The 21,878-nt window shown below is 43.3% G+C and overlaps 1 protein-coding gene across 4 annotated transcripts in view; it reads left to right on the top strand.

The window, feature by feature from the left end:
* The window catches only part of USP47 (ubiquitin specific peptidase 47), a 103,899-nt gene that overhangs the window by 7,025 nt on the left and 74,996 nt on the right, over positions 1-21,878 (top strand). For 2 of the 4 annotated variants that reach the window (XM_060263030.1, XM_060263029.1), the window contains exon 2: positions 13,484-13,543. The exons of the other annotated variants lie outside the window; for them this stretch is intronic. In XM_060263030.1, the coding sequence (XP_060119013.1) occupies positions 13,484-13,543 (60 nt within the window). The remainder of the gene's footprint in view (positions 1-13,483; positions 13,544-21,878) is intronic. 4 annotated transcript variants of the gene reach the window in all.

Below are 21,878 nucleotides of genomic sequence, written 5' to 3'. Positions count from 1 at the left end.
GGGAGGAACAGAGAAGCCTAGAGAGGAGTAGTGGGTGTCAGCCAGAATGGAAATTGTTGCTGTCCTCAGCCAAAAGCCTGGCAGAACATCTCTGCCTTAGAGGCTCTGTGGAATTGTATAAGATCCTGCAAGACCATGATGATGTTCAGCAGAGAGTTCCACAAAGTTGGGCCCAGGACCAAAAAGGTCCTGGCCCTGGTTGAAGAAGATGATGATACTGGATTTTTATCCCGCCCTATACTCTGAATCTCAGCGTCTCAGAGCAGTCACAATCTCCTTTACCTTCCTCCCCCCCACAACAGACACCCTGTGAGGTAGGTGGGGCTGAGAGAGCTCTTACAGCAGTTGCCCTTTCAAGGACAAACTCCTATGAAAGCTATGGCTGACCCAAGGCCATTGCAGCAGCTGCAAGTGGAGGAGTGGGGAATCCAACCCAGTTCCCCCAGATAAGAGTCCGCACACTTAACCACTACACCAAACTGGCTCTCTACACCAAACAGTCAGACATCATTGAGGTCAGAGATCACCAGAAAATTGCTGTTCAAGGAATGTAATGCTCTTCTAGGGACATACTGGAGGAGATGGTCCTGCTGTGCTTGGAGAAGATCTTTTTTTAAAAATTAGGTCAGATGTGTCCTTCTCCCCTCTCTTGCTTCCTTCTGCATAACAGCTTGCTTTGCGAGGCTTGCTCAATTGCACAGGGGATACAGAGCATATTTTCTCCATTGGCTGAGGCTCCTCCCTTGGGGAGAACGGAGTGGAGGCAGAGCTTGCTTTGCCAGACTCTCTCAATTGCGCAGCAGAGCTACTGAGTCAAGTCTCTTTTTTCTATTGGCTGAGACACCTCACTCCCCTTCGCCCCTGGGGAAGGAATGAAAGAGTCAGAGCTTCCTTTGCCCAGTTCCCTGGATCCCATGGGAAAAATACAAAGAAAGCACCTTTAAGACCAATGAGTACTAATGTTTTAAGCATGTTTTATTTTAAGGTTTTTTTAAAAAAATAATATTTAATTGTGTTTGTGTTCTTTATAAAGTTCATATCCCTGCTACCTGATCTTAAACAGGTACTCAAATGGCCTGGCCCAACGTGGCCTGGCCCACTAAAGTCTCATTTATGTCAGATAACAAATGAGTTATGTCATAACAAATGAGTTTGACACCCCTGCTTAAGATGATAAAGATGTCTCCATTTCTGTAGAACTGATCATGGCCATGAAATGTGAGTTAAAAAAAAGTTAAGGAAGTAAAAGCCCTCAGCTTCAAGTCAAAAGTTCAGAAACACTTCATTGCATCTGGGAGATACTTTCAGGAGAAATTCAACATACAGAGAGATTCTGTCCTTCATGATATGGCTTTTTTTAATCTGAAAAGTTGCAAAACTACCAGCAGTGAAGCAAAACTTCTGAAAGTGGCAAGATTTATGCCTTTTGATGTCCCTACAGACTGCCTGATAGATAGACTTTAACTTTAAAAGCATTCTCCAAGCTGCTAGCTGGCTTGGTTTGGAGAAGTGATTTAAATGCCTTCTCCAAGCCAGGTAATGGGGTGGTGGGGGGATTCAAGAGCCACACAATGTGTGTGAAAGAGCCACATGGCTCCCAAGCCACAGTTTGGCCACCCCTGACTTAGAAGAAACCAACCTGAAAGAAAAGAGACTTCAAGAAGATAAAGAGCATAAGAAAAAACTTTAAGAGTAGAAAGAAATGGGGAAAAGGCTTTTGATGATATGAAGAAAAATTTGGTTATGAAAAGAAAAAGTCCAGAAAAATGCAGATGACAAACTCCTTGAGCAAACATCATGTATTACGTCTGTGCTGAAAAGAAAAAGCTTTGAAGAACTGCAAGTAGCTCATGAGCTATTGGAAGGATATAAAGTTTTAAAAGAGAACAAGGCTGATAAAGAAACATACATACAAGCAAAGACAATGGGGGGGAGCATCTTTAACATCTTCATTTTGAGAGGTCTGTCAAGAAAGAAAAGTAAACTAGTAAAAAGGATCGAAGAAATTATAACAATTAGAGGTATAAAAGTACTCTGTATATTTCTGTATAATTGAGTATAAATAAAAATTAGCCATACCCCATCCCGGGTCAAATAAAAACTCTTACTTTTGATTATTTAATATGGTTAAAATAATTGATGAACTTAAAAGCTGAGTTAAAATTGAAACACAAGCTGAAAATGCAACTTAAAGAGTTAATATGCATTGAAAGGAGTTTTAAAAGGTTTTTTTATTTGAGCTTAATCAGCTTACTGGAAAGTTTTTTTAAAAAAAACCCCACACACATTCCTTTGAGTGACATTTCTGTTCCCATAGTTTTTTTATGAGGTCTCTGTTTTAGTCCCTTTTTTTGACCAGGTAATATCCTAAAGTCCCGAAAACAGACCTGATTGTGGAGTATGAGCCCTTTATTTCTGACCATGAGATTCTACCCAACATAACTTTTAAGTTTGTCAAAATTTCCTTTCCTGGAGTCTGACCTATATATTTGACTACGTTCAGCTTTTCCCTTCCCTAAGTGTCTAAATCCTCAAATTACATGATCACTACTACCCAGGGAGCCCACTGCTTTCGCCTTGTCATCCAGTTCTTGCCTGTCGGTGAGACTCAGGTCCATGATAGCTGATCCCTTTGTTTCCCGCTCCACTTTCTGGAAAGTGAAGTTGTCAGCAAGTCAAGTCAGGAATTTATTCAACCTTTTTTAGCAGTGTTGGACTTCCAAGAAATATCTGGGTAATTGAAATCTCCCATGAACACCATGTCCCTTCTCTTTGAGAATGTTAATCTGTTCTAGGAGCACCACATCCAAGTCCTCTGCTTGGCTTGGTGGTCTACAGCAGACCCCCATCATAATATCACTGTTATTTCTTACTCCTTTTATTTTTACCCAGAGACTCTCAATTGAACTGCCATGCTCAGATTCATATATTTCCTCACAAGTATACCTCCTTTACATATAATGCTACTTTTCCACCCTTATTTGTTGTCTGTCCCTTTTAAAGACGTTGTATCCCATAATCCTAATATTCCAATTGTGAGCGTCATCCCACCAAGTTTCGCTAATGCCTGTTAGGTCATAGTCCCCTTTCCTGTATTAGGACTTCTAGTTGCTCCTGCTTGTTTCCCATACTCTGTGCACTCCATGTTTTATGTATCTTGAGGTTTTCATTTCTGTACTTACCTGTGAGTTAATGTTACCTAGCATATGTGCCACTTCCCGCAAAACTTTAGCGTTTTCTTCAGTCATTGGCATCATACTAGGCTTTGAATTTTGTCTTGCTCCCTCACATGATTTAATTTAAGGCCCTCCTTGTTAGGTTTGTAATGCTCTTACCAAACTCAGTTTTTCCTACCCTGGTGAGGTGCAAATTATCACCCAATAGAAGAGCTTCATCACGAAAGCGTGAGCCATTATCCAAAAAAACAAACCTTTCCTGATAATACCGTCTATGTAGCCAGTCATTTATTTGCAGTATTTTTATTCTCCTTCCTAAGCCATGGCCTTCAACAGGAAGAACCGACAAAAACACAACCAGTACTCCCAGCTCCTTCACCTTCTTACCCAGAGCCCCCTAGTCTCTTTTAACATGTTCTGGGCTGTTCCAGGCAGTATCATTTTTTCCCACATGGATAATAATCTGTGGGCTTGATGAGTTTCCCTATCCTTTCTGTCACATTCTGGATGCGTGCATACCTCTTGAGACAAGTCTGATTATCACATGTTAGCTTCTATCCCTCTCAGAACGGGATCCCCAATTACCAACACATGACTTCTATTTTGCGGAGCAGAAGCTCGAGTTCTGTTGTCCATGGGGGCCTGAGAAATTTCCTTCAAGCTTCATGGAGGCTGAGGAACTTACCCTTGTTTCAGTGGTTCAGAATTAGTCTCCATGGGGAGATCTTGGAACCAGTTGCTTACCAACAGAGGCTCAGAATGTCTCCTGATTTTTCTGGTTCTGAGGGTTAAATTCTTCCATGACCCCCCCCCCCCCCCCCGGTGTGTTAGGTGATCCTCCATTTGCTGAGTTACCTTTCCCTCCTCCAACTGATGCCCTTTCCAAGAGCACTTTATGCATTCTGTGCATGAAATCTTCACCTTCTCTTAGAAATTGGAGTGTGGACAAGCAGGCCCCAAGTTCCTGTATCTTCTCTTCCAGTAGGGCTGCAAATGTAATTGCTGTTACCCTCAGGTAAGAATATGAACTTGCCACAGACTTTACACATCACTTCCTCAACTCTCCCACCAGCCATACTGCTGCAATCCATTTCAAAATTAGTTCTGTTATCTTGTACATCCCTGATAACTCTTCTGTCATACTGTCTCTCAAGACTACTTGTGAAAGGTTTGCAGGAGCAAAAAATGCACAACACATATAGGATGTAAGAGTTACCTTCCGACAGGGCTCCTAGGCCAGACCCTATGTTTTAATTTACCCTATATGGTAAATTAAAACAAATTGTTGATTTTCCTTAGCAGACTGTAAATTCACTATGGCTTGGATGAGTGTAGCTTTAGACATTAGGGGAGAAGATGTTCAAATCCATCCAGTTTTGCCCAAGCAACATTGAACAGGGACTAAGAGCAGTGAAACTATTGCTATGAGTGATGGTGTTAGTAGAGTTGCCAACTTTTTCATTGGTTCTTGTCACTGATTGATCTGCACCAAACACCAGGGATGTTCTCTACCTTTGTGTTACAAAAATCTTCCACTGCCTATTCCCATATTAGTAAAGGGACAGGGCATCTTTCTCCAGGCCTGTTGGCAACCATAGTTGTTAGTAAAGATGCTTTGTTTGGGAAATTGTAAAGAAATAATTCCTTTTGCAAGGAATACTGGGCTGAAGAAGAAGAGCAGAACTGGATATGAAATGAAGTTAGTTTCGGCTGTCAGGTTTGGGGAGGTGCAGAAACAGGGAGACTTCATCCTCTTCATCAAATGTCAATGGAGAAATGGGGGCAGTGCCTAAGACAGGTGGGGAACCTCCGTCCCGAGGGCCGTATATAGCCCTCGAGGTCACTTGGTATGGCCCCCGGGGATTGCTGGACCTAACGGAGCCATGTGACAGCGTCCCTGGTGCAAGGCCTGGAAAAGTTACTGTCACAGTTCAGTTTGCACTTGATTATCCCAGACGTATTAATTTGCCTAGGGTGGTGGGTCGGGGGTATGTATGTGTGTGTATTCCAGATTAGGCTCTCCTCACATTATTTCAAATAGAAAAACAATTATTTGCATTAATTTTGCTGGCCTGAATCATTCTCCCTCAGCGGAGCACTGTTTTTTAAGTTGATAATTTTTTATGGCCTGCGAATGATGTTATAAATATCCATATGGCCCTTGGCAGAAAAAAGGTTCCCCACCCCTGGCCTAAGATCACTGATAGTGTTTGTCCAAGCAGAAAACTGGAGCCTGACCTTGAAACAAAGTGACTAATAAAGGTTGATGTGAGAAGCAGTCAGTACTTTGGTTATGGCTCCTGGGTATTGTGCTTGTCACAAAACATCCTGTCAAAAAACATTCCGACCAGGAATGGGGCAGCATGATGGTATCGGGCGTCTAAGTATTCCGAACTTGTTAAAGCTCCTATTATAGGGGTAGGGAATGTTGGCTCTCCATATGTTTGTTTTTGCCTACAACTCCCATCAGCCCCAGCCAGCATGGCCAATTACTGGGGCTGATGGGAATTGTAGGCAAAAAACATCTGGAGAGCCAACATTCCCTACCCCTGAAGCCCAGTTGTAGTTGGGAACAATACTCTAAGCTGTGGAGTCTTGTGAGCAAAAATTCTACTTTGTGAGCTGCTGCATTAATTAGTTTGCTCTGGGGCCATTTTTCCTGAGCTAAGACAAAAAAGTGTGAGCTGGAGGCTATAAAACTGTGAGCTAGCTTACACTAACTCAGCTTAGAGCAGGGGTCCCAAACCCCCGGGCTGTGAACCGGTACTGGTCCGTAGCCTGTTAGCAACCAGGCCGTGAATTGTACAATTATTTCATTACATATTACAATGTAGTAGTAGTAGTAATAATAATAATTCATTGGATTTATATTCTGCCTTCCAGTCAGAATCTCAGAGCAGCTCATAAGCTCCTTTATCTTTTCCCCCCACAACAGACACCCTGTGAGGTAGGTGGGGCTGAGAGAGCTCTCCCAGAAGCTGCCCTTTCAAGGACAACTATGGCTGACCCAAGGCCAGGACACTAGAAGCCCTCCCACTGTGTACCCCCCCCCCCACAAGCACCAAGAATACAGAACATCACTGCCCCAGACAGAGTGTCCCATCAATATGCTGTGGCTTAATAACTGCTGATGGACCTCTGCTCTATATGCTTATCCAATCCACTCTTGAAGCTGTCTATGCTTGTAGCCGCCACCTCCTCCACCTCCTTCACCTCCAGTGAATTCAGTGTGTTAATCACCCTTTGGGTGAAGAAGTACTTCCACACTGCATCCAGCAGCCTCCTAAATATTAGAAACCATTTCTGATGTGCTGCATATGCTGTTAAAAAAAGGAAAGATCTCACTGTGCACATTTTTCTTTATTAGTGTATCTCGGCTGGAATTCTGTATATAGGTTTCCACTTAGGTGGTAGTTCTGGAGTATTATTTGATGAATGGGCTTATACTTACTGCTTTAACAAAATAAAATGCATAATTTATAATTTAGCATATAAAAGTATACTATTTGAGCCAGTCACATGCTCCCAGCCTAACCTACCTCACTGGGTTGTTGTGAGGATAAAATGAAGGATAAGAGAATGCTGTAAGCATCTTTGGGTCCTCATGGGGAAGAAAGGTGATGTGTAAATGAAGTAAATAAATATCCTCAAAAACAACCAGTGAAATAAGTTAAACTGGCAGTGTGTGACTGGTTCAAGGTAACCAACCTAGCAGGCTTCCAAAGCAGAATAAGGATTCCAACCTGGGCCTCAGCCATTGTTTGACATTCTAACCACTACAGTGTATTGGTTCCCATGTCATATATGTTAGATGCTGAGCCTGAGGAGACCCATGCTTTAGATCTCTGCTCATGGGAAACTTTGGGTCAGACAATTTTGTCTAAGACTAATTTGCCTCACAAATTGTAGTGATGACAAAATAGAGGAAGAGGAAAGGGAGCCATGAGCCCTGTGGCACGGAGTGGTAAACCTGCAGTACTGCAGTTGGAGCCCTCTGCTCATGACCTGAGTTTGATCCCAGCAGAAGCTGGTTCAGGTAGCCGGCTCGAGGTTGACTCAGCCTTCCATCCTTCCAAGGTCGGTAAAATGAGTACCCAGCTTGCTGGGAGGAAAGTGTAGATGACTGGGGAAGGCAATGGCAAACCACCCCGTAAAAAGTCTGCCGTGAAAACGTTGTGAAAGCAACATCACCCCAGAGTCAAAAACGACTGGTGCTTGCACAGGGGACTACCTCTACCTCTAAAGAGAGCCATATGCATTCTGAGCTTCTTGGAGGAAAGGTGGAATAAAAATGTACTAAATAATTATGGTATATTATTTATGGTATATAAATATGGTATATAATTACACATAATTATCATGTGTAAATTGTCTTACATTAAGATTTTCACACTGCACATTTTGAGTGAGCAAACTATTGTCTTTCTCTCATTCCAGAAGAGAATTTTTTTTGTATAAGTATTGTATGTGTCTCCCAAGTCTTCCCTCCCCTCAAGAACATGAGAAAAGCCTAAATAGTTCTCAATCTCCTACCTCGGTTTTTTCCCCCTGAATTGTCCCATCTCTAGGTCTGATGGGAAACAATGATGCCTTGCATATGCAAGTCATAAAATCTTGTTTCATACGATATGAGCTGGAGAACTTTGCTAGTAATAGAAATGTAGTATGTAAGAATTCTGTAGTAGAAGCATTCTCCCTACAGAGAACTCAGTTGAGCTAATAGTATATTCCACATTTTCTGTTTTCTGTTTGTGATTATACTTGCATATCTACTTAACAGCTGACCATTGACTGTGTCCTTTGTAGGGAGAGTACCTAAACTACTTGAGACTGTGGTAATATCTTCAAATATGTCTCTGCTCAAGTTACATTTAAAACAAGGATGGGGACAAGTGCCTCCATACTTCCTCTTCCAGATGCGTTTATTTCTAGTATTGGAGTTTGGCAGGGTGGGATTCCAGGTAGGGAATAAGAGTTGGAGAAATGGAACAGAGAGTGCAAAGGCCATCTGCCTGCAAAGCTTAGGGAAGACAACCTTTCTGAGATCCAGTTTGGTGTAGTGATTAAGTGCATAAGCTTTTATCTGAGAGAAATGGGTTTGATTCCCCACTCCTCCACATACTACTGCTGATGTGACCTTGGGACAGCCACAAGTTCTCTCACGGCTGTTCCACTCAAGAGCAGTTCTGGAAGAGCTCTCTCAGCCCCACCTACCTCACAGGGTGTCTATTGTAGGGAGGGGAAGGGAAAGGAGATTGTAAGCTGCTCTGAGACTCCTTTGGCTAGCAAAGAGGGGGGTACAAAACCAATCTCCTCCTGCTGCTCTCTTTCTGAGGACAATGCTCCCTGACTCTGCAGAGGTCTGTGACCAGTGTTCCTCTAAGCTGAGTTAGTGTGAACTAGCTCACAGATTTTTAGCCTCCAGCTCACACATTTTTGTCTTGGCTCAGGAAGGATGACCCCAGAGCACAATAATCTATGCAGTAGCTCACAACGTTAATGCCAATAGCTCACAAAGTTGAATTTTTGCTCACAAGACTCCAGCTTAGAGGGAACATTGCCTGCAACATTGGCTCAGCACTCCCAAATCAACCAAGCCCTACATCCAGAGGTGTTGTGGGCACACAGGTTTCACTACAGATTACCCTGGGGGCTCCCTCAGTATCTGCATCAAGTTCCCCTGAAATAATAGCTGGGAGGCTGCCACAGGCAGTGGCTGAAGAAGTTGTGAGGCTGCAAAAATGATATTGAGGCAGCTGGTAGTACAGTGGTGTCAAACATTTGGCCTGGGGGCTGAATCAGGCCCTTGGAGGACTTTTATCAGCCCCTCAAGCAACTGGCTATCATCTGCTTCCTTCTCCTTCTCTCTTGCTTCCTTCTGCATCACACCTTGCTTTGCAAGCTTGCTAAATTGTGTAGGAGCTACAGAACAAACCCTCTATTTTCTCTGTTGACTTAGGCTTCTCCCCTGGAGAGGAAAGGAGAGAGAGAGAGCTTGCTTTCCCAGAATCTCTCAATTGCAAAGCACAACTACTGAACCAAGCCTCTCTTCCTTCTACTCACTGAGGCTCCTCCTCCTCCTTGTCCCCTGGGGAAAGAAGGAAAGAGACAGAGTTTCCTTTGCCTGATTCCCTGGATCTCATGGGAGAGATCCAAAGAAAGCATCTTTAAGACCAGGGGTGTCAAACATGCAGCCCAGGGGCCAAATCAGGCCTCCGGAGGGCTCCTATCAGGCCCCTGAGCAACTGGCTGTCATATGCTTCCTTCTCCCTCCTCTCTTGTTTTGCCAGGCTTGCTCAATCACACAGGAGTTACAGAGCAAAACCTCTATTTTCTCCATTGGCTGACGCTCCTCCCTTGGGGAGGAAGGGGGGAAGGCAGAGCTTGCTTTGCCAGGCTGTCTCAATTGCTTAGCAGAGCAACTGAGCCAAGCCTCTCTTCCTTCTATTGGCTGAAGTTCCTCCCCCTCCTGGTCCCCTGGGGAAGAAAGGAAAGAGCCAGATCTTCCTTTGCCCAGTTCCCTGGACCCTATGGGAGAGATACAAAGAAAGCACCTTTAGGACCAACAAATGCTAACGTTTTAAGCATGTTTTACGGTTTTTTAAGGGGGGGGGAATTGTGTTTATCTTTGTCCTTTATAAAGTTTATATCTCTGCTACCTGATCTTAAATTGGTACACACATGGCCCAGCCCAACATAATCTGGCCCAACAAGGTCTCATTTATGTCAGACCTGGCCCTCATGAGTTCGACACCCCTGTTTAAGACCAACGAGTACTAATGTTTAAGCATGTTTTAAGTTTTTTTAAAAAATAAATCTTTAATTGTGTTTGTGTCCTTTATAAAGTTTATCTCTGCTACTTGGCATTACATTTTATGACACACATGGCCTGGCCCAACAAGGTCTCATTTATGACAGATCTGGCCCTCATAACAAAGGTAGAAGATGTGGACCGGTATGGGTCCATGGTCTGATAGCAACTGGGTCGCCACTCCCTGCCCTCCTGCATTGCTGCAACATAGCACCGCAGTCCATCCCCCTCCACACAACAAGGCTCAGCTCATCCCCTCCCTTCCCCAGTGCTGCGCCATGCTCGGCCCCCCCTCCCCGGCCCATGCAATCAGAGGAGCGATGAGACTCAGTCAGCCCTACCCACCTGGAAAGGGCCCGGGCTGATTCTAAGTTGTTTGAAGAGCAGACTGGAGGAGGAGGAGTTTCGCCCTTCCCTCACTTCTGGAAGTTAATGGGGGGGGAGAAGCCTCCTTCAGCGCGCTCTTCAAGTAACTTAGAATCAGCTGGGAGTTACAGTTCATTGAGGGAACCATGAATGCCAGTATATACTGTGGCATACTGAAGCAGAGCATGATCCCCTCCCTTTGGAGACTGGGCTGCAGGGCAGTATTCCAACATGATAATGATCCCAAACACACCTCCAAAACAACCACCGCCTTGCTAAAGAAGCTGTGTGTTGCGTAATTTTGAGGGGACAGCACATTTACACTGTTATACAAGCTATAGACTCACTACTTTACATTGTAGCCAAGTGTCATTTCTTCAGTGTTGTCACATGAAAAGATATACTTAAATATTTACAAAATGTGTGGGGGTGTACTCACTTCTGTGACATACTGTAGGTATTTAAAATGCCTGACCTGTTCTATTTCTTTCCCGTCAAATAAACATTTGTGGATTTTACGAGACTTTTTATATCTTAGATTTTTCATAGTTCAGATGCAGTTTGTTTTCTTGAAAAAAACTAAGACATCTATTCAACAGTCATCTCAGCCCAACCCTTATATGAGAAGGGAGCACTGTGTTGTCCGCGTCTAACAAGATGGCTACATGCAGAGACCCCAGTTTTGGGGAATGGCAGTCTTCTTCTGTTAATGCTGGAGCCAAATCCTTGAGGAATAGATTGAATAGATTGTCTTTTAAAGAAGCTTAGTAAATAGTCTATTTACAAAGCTTGTTTGGAAGACAAAGGCAGAGTGGTCTTCCCCCCCCCCCCGCCCAGCAAGCAAAAAAAAAAAAATTGTAAAAAAAAATTGCAGTCTACCTGATGGAGTTATAGATACATTGCTGGTACCACTGATAGGTGGACCCATTGGCACTGTCCACATTCAAGGCATATGTACACAGGCCATCCTGACCCAGACCCAGTCATACTCTAGGTGTAGTCACAGGAGGTGGAGACAAACCCAAAATGACTGAGGTTGAATCAAATACAGTACTTCCATCCTCGCTTTGCAAAAGAATTGCAGAAGAAGAGTTAAAAAGAAATGAAAGGTGTGGGAGAAGAAAGCTCTGAAGGTTGGATAGAAGAATAAGCCAGGATGCTTACCAGTACTCCTGTATCCTGATCCTCCTGTGGCTGCTGCTATTGCGTCCCTGGCCCAGCTTTTTGGGTATCCTAAAAATAGTATGTTCAGTTCTATATTTCATTTTTCCCTTAAAAGTAAACAAAAGAAGTACATGCTATGTAAAAAAAAAAATACACTTTTAGTATTCCAGTAAAATGTTTTCCACAAATGTCTGAATGTGTTTGAATATAACATTTAAACTATAAAGGTAAAGGTAGTCCCCTGTGCAAGCACCAGTCATTTCCGACTCTGGGGTGACGTTGCATCATGATGTTTTCACAGCAGACTTTTTATGGGGTGGTTTGCCATTGCCTTCCCCAGTCTTCTACACTTTACCCCCAGCAAGCTGGGTACTCATTTTACTGACCTCAGAAGGATGGAAGGCTGAGTCAAATTTGAGTTTGCTACCTGAACCCAGCTTCCGCCAGGATCGAACTCAGGTCCAGAGCAGAGCTTGGGCTGCAATACTGCAGCTTTCTCTGCGCCATGGGGCTTCTGTATTTAAACTGTAGCATGTGCTTAATTTAGTTTTCCCAGTGAAATATTTCACTTCAAATGTGCTATTGGGAAACTTATATAGGTTACATTTTTTGTTCTGTTTACTAAATATGAGAAGCTTTTGTATGCCTCTTGAGGGACAGTGTGCCCTAGGGAGTAAGTCAAACAAATACACTAAATCAGATCAATTTTTAGAGCATCGCATAGTTTTCCAGAAAATTTCCTGACTCAGATTTTCCCAGGAAACATATATCATTACGAGTTGCTCGGGGACAGGACTGTGGCTTAATGGTGAAACATTTGCCTTGTGTACAGAAGGTCCCAGGTTAAGTACACTGCATCTCCAATTAAAAGATTAGATATTGGGTAATTTGGAAGACTCCACCTGAGATCCTGGAGAATTGCTGCCAATCAGAAGAAACACTGACCTTAGGTATATCAAGGCAGTTTAATTCATTCCCAGGTGACTAGGTAGGAAAGATTTATAAAAAGTTCTTTTTCAGTTAGGTCAAAAAGAATTAAAGAGGGGTAGGCAGGATTGTAAAATGGTTTATGTGTACTAAAAAAGAGCAGTAGCACCTTTAAGACTAACAAACTTTATAGTCTTTTGTGAGTCACTGCTTTATTATGGAGTCACTGCTCACTTCTTGTGTATGCTACTCAGTTTTGTGTTCTAATAGAAAAGGGTAGGGAGGTGGAGTTAGATCATACACTCATCACCACTGGTAATGGAGAACTGAAATAAGATAAAAGGCTGAATTGGTGGATGAAAAAAGAGGAAGCAGCAGCAAAGTCCCTTTCCCAGCACAAACCTCAGGAGGAATTAAGGGTTCAAAGATTTTCCATGTTGAGAGTTGTAGGTTGGAAATTGCCTTCCCAGTGCTGCTTGCTACTAATGATCCTTAGCCATTCTACCAAGGTGGAGAATGGATAGGAAGGTAATGGATAATACTGATTTTGTATTGTAATTCAAAAGTGAGCTACACTATAGTTGTTCTTGAAAGTAAGTGCAGCCATAAAATTACAAAGGAAAACTTACGTTAAGAAATCTCAAAATTTAGCTTCTGTAAATTCCTCATTATAGCAGTCCCTCCTTTCCCTGTATCTGAAAGTGAGAAAGAATTCTGTATCATCTGTATTCTGTATCTGAAAGTTAGAAAGAATGTGCTTTTATTAGTTCAGTGATGTTTTGTGTTCGGGTCATCTGAAGTTAAAAAAAAAAAAATCCCCGGTGCAAGCACCAAGTCGTTACTGATCCATGGGTTGACGTATATCTGTAGTACATGACCCTCAATCAACAGATATGGAAACTAGGATTTTATGTGCCTTCAAACATATATTATGGGCATATATTACAGCATTTAAAGCAAGATTCACTTCTTACCAGATCCTTACTCTTTACTTCAAGGTAGTACAATTTTTACTGCTTTTTGTTTTTATATATCTTAGGATATGCTTTGGAGATGCAGACAAAGCATCTTTGATGAAATGAAGAAGAAATTTTCACAGGTAGATGGCTGAAGTAAATATTTAAAAATTATAGCTCAACTTCAGTAATGGCATGAAACTGTAGTGCTTAACATGAGCATGAGTAAGTAAAATGCTCTAAGCATGTGTTTTGGGTTTTAATTCTTAACATAGCTCTAACAGATGTAGCTTTGAAACTTGAGTCTGTATGTTTTTTTAAAAATAGTAAGCTTGGTTTCTGTTATTCAGCCTCTGTCCACAACAACTTGAAGCAAGGTTTTGAGAGTCCCTTTGCAGTTCACTGAAAGCTTTTAATAAAATTATGTTAAAAATCCAAGAAAGTAGTCAGGGATGTGTTTGTGCTGCTTGTGCTCTGCACTTAAGAAAACATATGTGCTTCTGCTTTTCATAATGCCAGTTTAGAGTTTTTGCATCATCTGGTAGTATACACTTATGCTTCTTTGTTGTGGCTGCATGATTTCCTACAAACAACCGTGGTTTAAAGAGCTTGGCTGCTGAATATCATATTTTCCAGAAAACATTCTACTGGATGCATAGCCTCTTCACTAGAAAATGTTAATATGTTTGTAAGAATATCACTAAATATTTGAACTTATATACTGTGGGTTGGAGTGATGTCTTGTGAGCAGTGTGTTCTGTGATACTGGCTGCAGAGTAGTTGGCATGTCAGTCAAATATTATCAGTTAATCACTTATTACTTGATTGCTATTATGTCCGTGGTTGTCTGTATCTTTAAATACATTATCACTGTCATTGGAAAGCCAAAGTTGGGGGTTGATGTTTATTGTTTCCCAGCTCTGCAGGAGTTTGCTCATATGTGAGCTGCGTTCCTTTAGGAGCAGGCATGGACTGTTCTACACAACCACAATTAAAGTTGACATTCAGCTTCTATAACTGATGCTTGTACATGCTTTTAAATTGTATTTTAAATTCAATAATTGTGTACTCTGTATTTTCTGTGTATTAAATATCCATTTAGCTGGAGAAACTAAGTTGCACACCACAGATCCTACTGGACACTGCCTTTGTCCACTTTCCTGGGGTTGGTGCCACATTGGGATTGGTGCTCAGAAGAGCCACATGTTGCTCCTGAGCTACTGAATAAGTATCACTGCTCTAATTCCCCACCCCACCCCCTAATATATGGTAAATTACTAAGATTTATGTCCTTTTTGAGGTGTCAGCTATATTTAAGTATATGTAGATACCTAGGATTAGAAGTGGACTTCTTTCAGTCCCAGCATGTCAGTCTTTTAACTTAAAAAATGGTTAGCGCAGGGGTGTCAAGCATATGGTTTGCAGAATGGAACTGGCCCTTGCAGGGCTTCTATCATGTTCGCAAACAACTGGCTTACAACTGTTTCCTGCATCGCAGCTCACTTTTGCCTAGCTCTCTCCTCTCCTCTCCTGCTTTCTGCTTCCTACTTTGTAGAGGAGAGAGAAAGCCAAGCCTCCCTTCTCTCAATTGGCTAAGTGCTCCTCTCTATCCTCCTCTTTTGGGGAGGCAGTGAGGGGGAAGGAAAGAGCGGGGGGGGGGGGGAGGAGAGAGAGAGTGTTGGAGTCCTGGGGAGCATTAAGACCAACAAAGTTTTATTCCAGATATAAGCTTCTTTGTGTCTTCAGAGAGAGAAAGGGAGGGGGGAGTGAAAGAGCCAGAGAGAGAGATCCTCCTTTCCAGTTCTAATAGATGGGGGAGGGAAGAAATCTAATAGCACAATTTGCAATTTTTCTTAGTGGAAGGGAAGGAGGGATGGGAGGATAGAAGATGGGAGGGAGGGGAGAAACTTAACAGCACAGCTTGCAATCTTTGTTGGTGGAAGGGAGCAAAAGTCCAGTAGCACCTTAACAACTAACAAAAATCATGGCAGGGCATGACCTTTCACTTCTCACTTCTTCAGATACAGCTAGAATTTATGTGAGTCCATCTCAGAGAGTGAAGTGCTTTCAGATGCCAAATGACAATAGCAGGCATTGGTAATGAGAGCTGAAACCTAGGTCTCAGTTCAGGAGGATGCATTGTCTTGAGCTTCATTATCAGTTGCATTATCTGTCTCTCTTTCTAATCTTCCTTTGAAATTCTTTTGTAAAAGAACTGCTACTCTTAGGTTAGTGACTTAATGTCCTGGAAGGTTAAAACGTCCCTCCACTGGTTTTTGAATGTTGTGGTTTTTAATAGCAATATGAAAGAGCTGTCATGAATCACTGCTCACATCTTCAGACTTATGTAGATTTATTCTTTGCATCCTCGTGGGTGGGATTCTCCTGGAGCAAATTGAGACCTAGGTTTCCTGTCTCATTACCAATGCTGGTATCTCCATGTCTACCAGCTGTCTGCATATCACCTAATCCAATCAAGCTTGCTATTATCATTCGACATCTGAAGTCACCTTTATAAAGCTTATATCTCTGGTATCTTGTGTTACATTTTATGGCACACATGGTCTGACCCAACAAAATGACATTTATGCCAGCTCTGACCCTTGTAACAAATGAGTCAGAAAAGAGACACAGTGACCATAACAGTACATAATATTTCAAATGAAGCTGCACTGTAGATCTATACAGGGGCTTTATAATATTGGTGGTTCTATTTTCCTTTCCTTTCCTAAGAATCCCCAGCACAGAGTTCTTCTTTTCACTGCTGCAGCACACTGGGTTGACATCTACTTTGTTGCCCATGTTACCAGTTCATTGGCAACTCTACACAAGGCCTGGGACAAGCCTGGCTCCATTCCATCCATGCCTTACAGTTTGGAATCCCTTTACAGGGTACAGCCATCTGAAGCAAAATTTTTGCTCACCCAGCTCCAGATTCCGTGAACATACAGTCAGCCTCAAAATCAAAACCATCACGACACCCCTCCAGATTGAGGTCAAAAACTGGATACTCTGGGGAAAAAACTTTACTGTCACCACTTTGACCAAACTCCATAACTATTTAGTGTATTTTGCTGCCTACTCATTTAATCTGGTAAACCTATTCACTCCATTTATTTAACAGCTCCCTGATTCTGCTTGACAACAAGTTAATTTGATAGTTCAGGAATTATCTCGAATTTCAAGACAAAGATGAATTCACTTAAGCATGCTGTTTCATGCTCGTCTAGAGCAATGGCTACTTCTGTTGCCTTGTGCCGCCATGCCTGGCTTCACACCACAACCCTTCAACAGGATTTAGTTGCCAAAATTGAGGACTTACCTTTTGATGGAGAGGGATTATTCCACAGCACCTCTGACCAGGTTCTCTCTTCTGTTGACGACAGCCGCAAAAAGCCAAAGCACCTGGGAGTCAATACCCCAACCTCTACCAGGTCTTACAAGCCTTGTCAATGGTCTGCCTCCAGACAACGCAAGCCCTACACACCCCGCAATAATGATTCCTGGAAGTGGAAAACCTACCCTACATCTAAGTAATCTTATAGCACAAAGCCAAAGGGACAGCAAACAAAACGTCCCTCTCATCAATCAAAACAGTCTCTCTGACTTTCCTATCCCTCCGGTACTTCTTCTGCAACCACCCTGCCTCAGTGGGGAGGGCAGGATATAAAATAAACAAACAAACAAACCCTCACCCCTGCCCTAGGAACCAGACTCTCTCCCTTTCAACATCAATGGGAGACCATAACAACGGACATCTGGGTTCTCACTATCATCAAATTGGGGTATGCCATCGAGGTCGACAACATACCGCGGCAGCACCACTTCTTACCGACTCCAACATCCCTGGTCCTCGAAGAAGAGGTGCGTGCAATATTATCCAAAGGGGCAATAGAATCCATCCCTATTCAACAGCAGGTTTTACTCTCGCTACTTTATTGTTTCAAAGAGAGATGGGGGCAAACATCCCATTATGGATCTTTGAGACTTAAAATCATTTTATCAAGTGCAGAAAGTTCTGGATGATCACCCTTCCCACGATTTTGCAGTTACTACAGAAAGACTCATGGCTAGCATCACTAGATCTTCAAGAAGCATACTTTCATGTAACCATTCGTCCACATCATCGACTCTACCTCTGCTTCACCATAGGCTAGAGTCATTACCAGTACTGAGCTCTTCCCCTCAGACTCTCCACAGCACTGAGTTTTCACGAAGTGCATGGCAGTGATAGCAGCGGCTCTTTATCAAGCTTCAGTCCAAGTCTTCCCATACATTGATGACTGGCTGATTGCATCCCCCTCGGAAGATCAACTTGCAAAGGATATTAAGACAACACTGCATCTTCTGATGGCCTTGGGTCTTTCATTCAGTCTAGCAAAATTGCATTTTTCTCCCTCTGTCTCTTCAGTTCATAGGTGCAAGGCTATAAATACATCAATGTGTGCAGGGTTTACCTCCCAATGGACAGAATGGAGATCCTTCAAACCATGATAAACTCTTTCCTCAGCAATCCCAATCAGACAACTCATTCAACTCAATGTCTTTTGGGATTTATGGCAGCAACCACCTCAGTGGTTCCCTACTCTCATCTCAACATGAGACCATTACAAGTCTGGTTTCTCCATCATTTCAGTCCTCACAAGGATCCGCAAAACATGTGCCTTTCCTTTCCTCCATCAGTAGTACTTTCTCCCTCCATTGGTGGCTCAACACCAGTCACCTCTCAGCTGGAATGTCTTTCCAACTTCCTCCTCCCTCCAAGCTCCTGACGACGGACGCTTCGCTGTTGGGTTGGGGAGCCCATTGTGACACTCTTCAGGTTCAAGGCATGTGGTCACTTTCCAAGAATCACCTTCATATAAACTGTCTGGAAATCTTAGCAGTTCATTGGGCCCTCAAGTCCTTCATCTTGCATCTGGCACATCAGCATGTCCAAGCTGCATTGGACAATATTGCCATAGTATAGTACATCAAAAAACAAGGTGGCACAGTTTCCAACAAATTATGCAACCGTGCTCTGAATCAGTGGAGATGGTGCATTAAGCACATCTTCCTGACAGTCATCCACCTGCCCAGCTCCTTCAATACACAAGCGGCCATACTGAGCAGGACCAAAGCCAACAACCACGAGTGGTCCTATCTGGAACCCATATTTCACATTTAGGATGGCCACAAATCAATGCTTTTGCGACCCGAGCCAACACCAAGTGCAGAATCCTTTTCAGCAGGGGAGCACCAAACGAGGGACTGTTAGGCGACGCCTTTTTCCATCACTCATCAGGAGTAACCTGCTACATGTTTCCTCCTTTTCTCTGAAAACACAGACGATCCAGAAAATCCAAATCGATCGCACTTCGTGCATTCTTGTAATCCCCTGGTGGCTACACCAGTCTTGGTTCACCACACTTCTACAACCGTCTCAAGGTGCATACAAACATCTCCCATTAAGGGCCGATGTTCTAACCCAGCAGCAGGGGGCAGTGGTTCACCACAATCTGAACCTTTTCTGCTTAACCACTTGGAGACTCAAGCCTTAGACTTTCCACTTGCTGTCCAGAATGTACTTCTGCACTCCAGAAAGCTTTCTACACATCGTACCTACTTATCAAAATGGAAGCATTTCTCCATTCATGTGTCTAACCATTCCCTAAATCCATTTACATTACCTCTGGCAGATATTCTATCTTATCAGATTTGGGACTTATCACACCATCCCTAAAAGTACATCTATCTGCTATTTCAGTCTTTCACACTACTATTGACTCTAACACTGTTTTTTCTCATCCAATGTCCAGAGCCTTTTTAAAGGGAATGACAAATCCTTCATGCCATCTTGGGAGTCTTTCCTTAGTACTCTCTCCGTTAACAGGCAAGCCTTTTAAACCTCTGGCATCGAGTAGCCTTAATTTACTTTCCTGGCGTTTCTAGCTGCCATAACATCAGCTAAAAGGGTCAGTGACATTTGCGCCTTTCATTCAGACCCTCCATTCATAGTATTTCATAAGGACAAAGCCGTTCTCTGACCGGATCCTACCTTTTTACCCAAAGTCATCTCACCTTTTCATCTTTCACAGGTGACGGTGTTACCTACCTTTTACTAGAATCCTAAAGATTTGATTCAACTAACTATGCACATGTTGGATGTATGTCGTGCTCTAGACTGTTATTTGGATAGCACATGCTCCTTTCAAAAAGGAAAAAGGCTTTTTGTTGCCTATGGAAAACCCCATCGTGATGCAAGAATCACATCTCATTATCTCTCAAAATGGGTTACTTCAGCTATTAAGGTTTGCTATGAACTTGCTAGGGAACCCTTACCTGAAGTTCTCCGAGCCCATTCCACTAGGGCAGTTGCCACTTCCACACCTTTCTGCCATGGGGTTCCTTTGGAAGACATTTGTGCCGCTGCCATATGGTCTTCTGCTTCGACTTTTGCAATGCACTATGCTTTAGATGTTCAAGCACAAAGAGATGTGTCCTTCAGTCAAGCTGTCCTCCACTCAGTTCTCCAATGAGGCTCCATCCTGTGTATCCAGGTATACCTGTGGCTGTAACTCTGCTTGGTTTCAGGTCTGCTACTTACCTGCCAGCACCCACCATCTGAGCACTGCAGCTTACTAATCACCCAAGTGTGGGACTGCACAGGGACCACAGAGAAGATAAACAGGTTGCTTACCTGTAACTGATGATCTTCGAGTGATCACCTGTGAAGTCACACACAACCCGCCCAGTCTTCCCCACTGCTGGCTTTCCTATGTTACTTACCTGTTGCTGGACTGTTGGCGGTGGCTGGAAGAAACTGAGCACAGGTGAAGCTTTCATCTCAGTTCTAGTCATGCTCAGTAGCTGCCTGCTCCCCAGAACTGGAAGAAAAGTCCGCCAAAAAAACGCTGACACTGCTATGGGAATCTCCGAGGCTGGATACAAGCACGGCTCAGAACCCAAGAGTGTAACTGCCCAGGTGACCACTCGAAGATCATCAGTTACAGGTAAGCAACCTGTTTATTTCCAGGATGTTTTGGGACGACCGATTAAAAATCCCCCCCCCCCCCAAAAAAAATCCTGGATGTATTGGGGCTAGATCCAAAAAACAGCGAAGAGGCTGGAGCACATTGCTTCTGCCTCTTAGGTGTTTGTAAGACTTTCTACTGCAGTCTCTTTAAAGGGACTGCAGAAGCCAGCCTGAGGGCTAGCTGAGCTGGTGGGAAGTGGATTGCTTCCCTCTGGGTCAGCTTTGGGCCTGATTCTCCTGCAGCGATGTTTAAATGAAGCTTCACAGGAAGCCAGCCATAAACTCAGCTGAGCAGGCAGGAAGTAGAGCAGTCCACTGGGTCAGCTTTGGGCTGGATTCTCCTGCAGACTCTTTTAAATGAGACACAGGAGAAGCCAGCCCAAAGATCAGGTGAGCTCATAGAGAGACTGCTCCATGTGGGTAAGCTGCTTGTTGGGCTGTCTTCTGCAGTTTCTTTAAATGCCCCCTGTTGAAAGCCTGAAAAACAGCAGATGTGAAGCAGTCTGCTCCACTAGTCAGCTATTTTTTCTGCAGCTTTGCTGCTACTCCCCCTCCCCCCATTTTTTCTTCTTGTGTCTATTGGACCTTTAAAAAATTAGGGTTTTTGAAAAAACCCAGCTCCGAATACAATATTGAGATCCAGAATTTTTCTGAAACCCAGATTTTTATTTTTTATTTATTGTCCAACATACCTGAACTGGAAAATACCATTTTTTAAAAAGTGTGCACTCTGCAATCTGCTAACCATGGCATAGCAGATCCTAAGGCTGGCTGCTCCTGCAGTTCGATTTAAACTGGACTGCAGGAGAAGCCATGCCAGTTCTAGGATATTTGTGCCACAGGGAGCAATCTCAAGATGGCATGCATATCCTGGGACTGGCTTCTGCAGCCCAGTTTAAACTGGACTGCACAAGAAGCCAGGCCAGCTCCTGGGTCTGTGTGCTGTGGGGAGCAGTCTCCCAGTGGCACACAGATCCTAGGGCTGGTTTCTCGTGCAGCATGGTTTAAACCGAACTGCAGGAGAAGCCATCTTGGCCAAGATCTGCGAACCACAAGGAGCAATCTCTCAGCAACACAGCAGATCCTCGAGCAAGCTTCTCCTGCAGCCCAGTTTAAACCAGGCTACACAAGAAGCCAAGCCAGCCACAAGATCAGGCTGGCTTTGTCTTTCAACCAGTATTTTTCTTCTTGTACCTGGAGAAAATTGAGATTTCCGAAAAATCCATATGGATATTGGGATCTGGGATTTTTTTGGGAAATACTGATTTTTTTTTTCTAATGTAGTGGACCCAAATGAAAAGATACCGGTTTAGAAATAAGGTGTCATGGCTTGCTGGGCTGCAGAAGTATTTCAGCATCCAGTGAAACTGCAGGGTCAGGCTCCTTCCTTCCTTCCTCATTTTGAGGAAGGGAGCTCATCCCCGTTGCACTGAGATCTTTGGGAGCAGTATGATATTTAGGTG

Source organism: Heteronotia binoei, chromosome 21 (genome assembly GCF_032191835.1).
Source record: "Heteronotia binoei isolate CCM8104 ecotype False Entrance Well chromosome 21, APGP_CSIRO_Hbin_v1, whole genome shotgun sequence".
In the NCBI taxonomy this organism is placed as follows: Eukaryota; Metazoa; Chordata; class Lepidosauria; order Squamata; family Gekkonidae; genus Heteronotia; species Heteronotia binoei.
The sequence above is the reverse complement of the archived record's forward strand: the minus strand, read 5'-3'. Positions and strand labels throughout refer to the sequence as shown.